Genomic DNA, 7,761 nt, shown 5'->3' with positions numbered 1-7,761 from the left:
TGCATTTTAATCCCCCAAGATAAATAGATAGACAATTAAAAAAAAAAAAAAAAAAAAAAAAAAAAAGTTAGGTTTTAAATAGTACACAGACTGGTATACTACTTCAACAGAATGTTGTACTTGAAAACAACACAAATTTCTAAGACAAACATATACAAATCAGGGTTAGGGATAGGGAGAGGTGATGCAGCCAGTGGTGACATAGTCCGACTGTCTCAGTGAAATCCTGGCTCTGGTACTTGAGTAGTCGAGGTAAATTAATTATTCTTTTCGTGCTCAAGTTTCTGCATGTATAAAAATGTGACAAACAGTATTTGCTTTTAAAATTGTGGTGAGGACTTATATACCAACACTATATGCACTGAACACTTAGAAAAATGCCCCATAGGGATGATTCAAATATTACTTCAATGTTGATATTCATGTATTTTTACTAATCTTAAAATTTAAAAAATTATTTAACAAGTTTATTTTAAAATTTCTATCTTGCTCACCTTTCTTTCACAGTTAAACACAACCATTTATAGATTCCCTTGCAGTACTAAGCATATTCAAACACTAAATTATGACATTATTTCAATGACTTATACCTACATTCTTTTCTCCCCCTCTCTCTATTCCTTTATGTTTCCATTCCTACCTCTTCATTTGACTCCCTTCTTTCTCCATCTTTTCTCCTGCCCATTCCTGGCCGCTGTGTCCCCTCTCTGTCATGTTGCCCTCACTGCTGACATTTTTCATTCTCCAATGCTGGCTTCCACCTTGATAGTTGGAGGCAAGATCAAGTTGTATTAACAGAAAAGCCTGGATAATCTTTAAGTCATCGAATGTGGTTGCATCAGTCAAGTTTCACATGACATCATTCTGGTCCTTACTATTTCAATAGCCTTTGGTGCATACAGCTTGGTATGTATTTGTACTTAGTAAGTAATTAGCCTTGACTTTTTATTTGCTCTTTACCTTTAAATAAGTCTAATTGAGAAAAGTCCTCAAAGCAGTCTTCTAAGTTGGCTAATACATTACCAATAGGCTCATTCTAATGTGTTGTTGTGTTTAATCTTTAGGTACTACAGATTAGAAACTTCCTACCCCACTCCCAACTAAGACTAAAGCACTAGTCTCAGTGCCTTATAATGGGGATTCATTAATATCCAGCTAGCTCTAGTATCACACCTCAAAATTTGGTAATTATTTGCCTAAGGCTACAGTTTAATCTCAGTAAAGGCCCACAGAAAGGTTTGAGAGTAAGCGAAGAACTTAGATATGTGAAAGACAAAAGAGGAATAGCCAACAATCACAACAAAGAAAAGAAAAATCACCACGCTTGAACAAAGACTCAAAACCCCAGTAAGGACAACATTAAAATGTGCTGTATATCCTTAATTTTGCTGAATTGAAAAGTGGCACTATAATTTTTTTTTTTAACTTGGCATTATACTATTACAGAAAATGCCGTTAATTCAGTTTGGCATTTTAGTTTTTTTCTCATACACATAATTTTTTTGTGAGATACTGTCACACAAGAAAATTCATATTAGGAATTTAAAAACTCTTCAGATTGGATGTTATTTGGGATACTTTATTACATTTCATTTTTTTTTTTTTACTCCAGGCAGCTTTATTTTTATATGTAATTTTAAAGGAGAGAGAGATTAATTTTACCTTTATCAAATCTGAAAGCGGAGATGCAAAATCATAATATGAAAAGGTTTTGATATTTCACACGTAAGTAACTCTGCATGAAGTAAAATTATTTAAATCCAGAGAAATGTCAACAAATCAACCAAATTTTTGCAATGTCTCCATTTCTTCTCTGCTACTTATGTAAGTAATTCCCCGTGTATCCCACACTTCTGCGGAATCATGGGCTCTTTTAGTCACGCTTTATTACATTTCAAAGAGAGTTGGCTTAACAAAGGCTGAAAAATGTCATACAAATTAAGAGGACAAGAAATTTTTTTCCTTTTGTTTGCTCTTTTGTGTTTATCCAATTCTATTAATTCCTTCTATTTCTCTATGTCAAAATTTGATTTGTCCTAATTTTATTTTATTTTTAAAAATTTTTTTAAACATTTATTTATTGTGTGTGTGTGTGTGTGGCCAGCTCAGCCCACCAGGGGGCGCAGCTGGCTGGCATGTGGTGCTGGGGGATTGAACCGTGGTCCCTGTACTTGGCCAAGCTTGTTCCAAGTAGGTGCTTTAGACCACTGAGCCATCTCTCCAGCCCCCGATTTGTCCTAATTTTAATAATGAAGTGTCTTCTATATAGTGAAGGATGGTATATTATTGGTTCTTATGCTATATCAGTATCCAGTTTGTCTTTGCCACTATTATTGATGATGATTTAGCTGCTATTGCCAAGGTGGCAGGGTTGTTGCTACTAACAGGGTTTCTCTCTACGTCAACACCTAAATTATCTTTGTGTTATTAACAATACTATAGTCTATTCCTAGAGAATTGGGAGCTAGGCCAATTATACTGCAGTCTTTCTTCCCAAACTAACTGGGGGAACAGAGGCAAATGCCTATAGTTGGTCATATCCAGAATGCAGCACTGAAAAGCAGACATTGACTAAGGTATCTCCATATTGGCAAAAAAAATCCTTCCACTATAATCAACCTGCAAATCTCAGCACAAAACCCAAAACAAACAAAAAACACAAAACAGGAGAAGGCAAAAAACCAAAAACCTAAAAGCCTCCAAATAACAACCCCAAATCTGACCCATGGGGCACAGATAGGGAACAAATCAAGACACTGTTATGGCTTGTGTCTAGATGTCTCCCCAAGACTCATGCAGGCTGGATCTAAAGTGTGTGATGCTGGGGTTAAGTGTGTGATTACTAAATTAGTCCATTCACTGGCTTACTTCTGGGAGTGGCAAAGACTCTCCTTGAGTGTGAGTGCTATCCACCCTAAAAGGAACAGAAAGAGGGCTGCCGTGCTCACTTGTCATTTGTTACTTTTAGTTCCGCACCAACAGCTTCTCAGCAATGCCCCTCAGCCATGGTGCACTACTTTGGAGCCAAATGATTATGGATTGAAACTTCTACAAATTACAAGACGAAACAGACCTTTTCAACCTTTTCCTTATTTAACTTTAGGTGCTGGACATTTTCAATCATCACCAACAAAAATAACTAAGACACATCCAAATTATTGGAAAGGATAATAGAGAAGACAAAACCCCACCACAACAAGGTGCTTACCCAGCTCAGAGACGACATAACTAAACAGATAATGAACTTAATAAAACAACTGAAAAGAAAGTTTTCTGCTAATATTGGACAATTAAATGCCTATATCTTGTACTCTCGAGTAACTAATAAGATAACAATATACAATGTATTAACCATTGTTATTCTATTATCTTGTTTTGAGACTTTTCTTTTAGACAAGGTTTCACTCTAGCTCAGGCTGGCCTTTAGCTAGTCACTATCCTCTATTGTTTTGTTTTTTTTTTCTTTATATTTAGGACAGGGTCTATAGGGTGTCACTACACAGATAGGACTCATAGGGATCCTCCTGTTTTCAGCCTCCCAAGTGCTAGGATTACAGGCATGGGCGGGGCTGCCTAAGCAGCGCTTTAATCTGTTGAGCTATCTGATCAGCCCTGCTGTAACTTAAAAACAACATGAGAACATGAAACATAGATCAAGCAACTGTTAAAGCAGATGACTAATTTAAGATTAAATGGAATTAGTGAAAAACCAGAAGAACCAATGGCAAAAACAAAACAAAAACCTACTTACAGAACAGCAGAACTTTGCAAGGATGGAGAAAGAAATAAATACACAGATAACTGAGACACAGAATCCTAAATGGCCATGATCAAAAAAGAACAACTCCATGACCTATCAAAGTCAAAATTGCATGAGCCAAACATAAGAGCAGATTCTTACATGCTGTCTGAGAAAAGCAACATATCACGTATCAAGTTAATTCCATTAGAATGACATCAGATTTTTCAAGCCCTAACAGAAACCAATTTCCAATCCAGACATGTGTCCTGGAAAATTATCTTTCCAAACTGATGGAGAAATAAGGTCTTTCCATGACAAAGTACCTTAAGAAATTCATGACCACCAAACAAGCACACCAAAAATTTCTAGAAAGTGAACAAAGAAAACACCAAGAGGTCTAAAAAATAAATACAACAGGTAGAATGAACAGTTAAATTGAAGAGAAAGGGAATCAACAGGAAAACAATGCAACAACTGGAATAAATGAATACCTTTCAGTAATATGTCTCAATGTTAATGGTTTCAGCTTCCTAATCAAAGTGCGCAATTAGATTAGCAGAATGGATCAAGAAACAAAATCCAATAATATGCTGTGCACAAGAAACATATTTAATCCAAAATGAAATCCACAAACTAGGATAAAAACAGTATTTCATGTAATAGGAACCAAAATCAAGCAGGAGTAGCTATCTTATTTTCAGACAATGTGGACTGGAAGCCAAAACTGATCATAAGAAGAAAAGAAAATCACCACATATTAAGGGAACAATTTAATAGCAACAGATCAACAATTACAAACACATGAACACCCAACTTTATAAAACAAATCCTATTGGACATAAAAGATTAGATAAACACCATCAACACAATTATAATGGGGGAATTTTACTATCCCTTGGTCGCAAATAGATGTTAAAAAAAAAAAAATCAAAGGAATATCAGAGGTAAATCAAATCTTCCAACTAATGGACCCAATAGGTATCTACTGTGCTCCACTCAACAACAACAGAGTAAGACTGGGTGTGGTGGCCTGCGCCTGTAATCCCAGTGCTTGGGAGGCTGAAAACAGGAGGATCACTACGAGTCCGATCTGTGTAGTAAGACAATGTACTAAAAAGCAAAACCCAAAACAAAACAAACAAACAAAAAACAAAAAACCCAAAACAAAACAGCCACCCTGAGACCTGCCTGGGCTATACCGTGGGTTCTAGATCAGAATGAACTATATAGTGAGAACTTTCTCTGAGGGCCAGCCTGACGGCTCAGCAGACTAAAGCACCTGCTTAGGCAGAGCACAGTGGCCAAGGTTCAATCCCTTGCGCATTATGCCGGCCTCACTTGCAAGGCATGCTGAAACAGCCATGGAGACTGGGTGTGGTGGCATTCACCTGTAATCCCAATGTGTGTGAGGCTGAAAACAGGCATATCACTAGGAGTCTGATCTACGAAGTGAGACCCTGTAGACCCTGTCCTAAATATAGGAAAAAAACAAAACAAAAACAAAAAAAGAAACCTATGGGGTTGGAGGAACAAAGCAAAAGAAATGAAATTATCCCATGTATATTATCAACAGTGGTGCAATGAAACTAGAAATCAATGGTAAAATAAACAAATTATGCAAACACATGGAGATTAAACAATATAATAATCTTGGATAATCAATAGGCCACAGAAGAAATTAGTCCCTAGAAACAAATGATGCCTGTAAAATATCCAGAACTTAAAAGAGACATAAGAAGTTCATAGCTGTGAATATCCTTATCAGAAAAAGTTCTAATAAAACTAATGATGCACCTCAAGAACTTAGAAAACAAGAACAATCCAAACGCAAAGCTAGTACAAAAAACGAAATTATAACTATCAGTGGAAATTTTTTTTGGCAGAACAGGGGACTGAATTCAGACACTCAAGTGCTTATTCTACTGAGTTATCTCCTCGGCCCTATAAGTGGAAATTAATGAAATTGAGATTAAAAAAAATACAATGAATCAATTAAGAGCTGGTTCTTTGAAAGAATAAACAGAACAGAGAACCCTTTAACCAAACTTACAAAAGACCAAAATTAATGCAATTAGAAATGAAAAATGCAAAATCACAACAGACTGCCAAAATCCACAAGTCATAACTATTTCAAGAATCTATCCTCAATAAATGGAAGCATTCAGAAGAAATGGATAGATTTCTGGTTACATATGAATTAGAAAAACTGAATAAAAAGATATAAAAACCTGGAATAGATGAGTTATTTACCATAAAAACTGAACAACAAAAACAAAACCAAACTACCAATTTAGTAAGAAGAGTCCAGGAATTGATCACTTCGCCACTACGTTCTATAAGAACTTTAGCGAAGACCTAATATTACTCAAACTTTTTTTTTTTTTTTGCGGTACCGGGGATTGAACTCAGGACCTACCAAGCTAGCTCCCTGGCCCCTACTAAAACTTTTTAACAAAACCAAAATCATTCCTGGAAATCTAAAACATTACCGAAAGCTGGCATCACCCCTTTACCCCAAACAGAAAAGGAACCAATCAATAAAAGAGAACTACAGGTCAATCTTAAGGTACATATGCAAAAATCCTCAACAAGATACAAACAATACAATAAATCAATAAAAAGATCATACATGATGACCAAGCAAGTTTCATCCAATGGATAGAGGGATGGTTCAACATACATGTATCAAAAAATGTAATATACCACGTAAAAATGATAAAAATTACATGGTCATTTTAATTTACACAGAAAAAGCCGACAAAAATCAAATATCCTATTCATCATTAAAAACCCTAGAGAAAATAGATACAGAAGGATCTTCTCTATGATAAAAAAAAAATAGGAGTCAGAGATCTATGATAAAGGCCACTTACAAAAAACAACCAACATTGTATTAAATGAGGTAAAAACTGAGTATTTCTTCTTCTAAAATGAGGAATGAAACAAAAATGTCCACATCAAATTCTTCAATGTAGTTCTCAAGACATTAGCTAGAGCATTCAGAGAAAAGGGATATGTAAAGGAAAAGTCAAAACATGATCCTCCACATAGAAGACATAAAAAGTCCACCAAAAGACCCATAGAATAACTAAATTTAGTAGTGTAAAAGGATTAATGAAAAACAAAACAAACCAAACCAAACCAAACCACAACAGTATTCCTGTATACCAATAACAAACTCACCAAAATACCAATGAGGAAAATACCATTCAAAATATCAAATTTTTTTTTTCTAGTGATCAGGAATTAATCTCACCAATGAAATAAAAGACCACTACAACAAAAAATGATAGTATTCTGAAAAAGGAAGTATAAAAAAACACCCAAAAATGGATGTCTCATGTTCCTGGATAGGCAGAAACAATTATGTCAAAATAACCACACTAGGGCCAGCGAGATAGCTCCTCACTCTAAAGTGCCTGCTTAGGCAAGTGCTTGGTTTGATCCCTGGCACATGCTGCACCAGCCTCGCCCCCAGAGCGGGCTGGGCTGTCCAGAGTCCAGGCCTAGTGGCACATGCCTGTAATCCTAGTGCTGGAGAGGCTGAAAGCAGGAGGATCACCATGATCCGAGCGGCATAGTGAGACCTGTAACAACCAAATACGTTAAAACAACAATATCAACACCACCACCACCATCACCACAAACAAAAAACAGAAAACCACACTAGCTGGGCATGATGGCACATGCCTATGGTCCCAGCAGTTGGGAGGCTGAGGCAGGAGGATTGCTGCAAAAGTTAGGCCAGACTGGACTACATAGTGAGACCCTATTAACAAAAAAGAAAAAAAAGTCATACTTCCAAAACTGATACACAGATTTAATATAATCCCAATCAAAACACCAACCGCATTTCTCACAGATCTGGAGAAAACCTAAAGTTCTTATGAAATAAAGAGACCCAGAATGGCAGTAACAATCTTGGGTAACAAGAGCAAAGCTGGAGGCATCACGATTCTCAATTTCAAGTTACACTGCAAAGCCACAGTGATTAAAAAAAAAAAAAAAAAAAAAAAGGG

General features: G+C 36.1%; 1 protein-coding gene across 4 annotated transcripts in view; it reads right to left on the bottom strand.

The window, feature by feature from the left end:
- Ccnt2 (cyclin T2) overlaps positions 1 to 7,761 on the bottom strand; it is a 47,439-nt gene that overhangs the window by 25,902 nt on the left and 13,776 nt on the right. Inside the window, exon 2 of one of the 4 annotated variants that reach the window (XM_023709678.1) lies at positions 641 to 761. The exons of the other annotated variants lie outside the window; for them this stretch is intronic. Within the exon in view, the coding sequence (XP_023565446.1) occupies positions 641 to 685 (45 nt within the window). The 5' untranslated portion in view covers positions 686 to 761. The remainder of the gene's footprint in view (positions 1 to 640; positions 762 to 7,761) is intronic. 4 annotated transcript variants of the gene reach the window in all.

This window comes from Octodon degus, unplaced genomic scaffold, assembly GCF_000260255.1.
Source record: "Octodon degus isolate 3935 unplaced genomic scaffold, OctDeg1.0 scaffold00014, whole genome shotgun sequence".
NCBI lineage: Eukaryota > Metazoa > Chordata > Mammalia > Rodentia > Octodontidae > Octodon > Octodon degus.
Note: the sequence above shows the minus strand (reverse complement) of the source record. Positions and strands in the feature narration are given on the sequence as shown.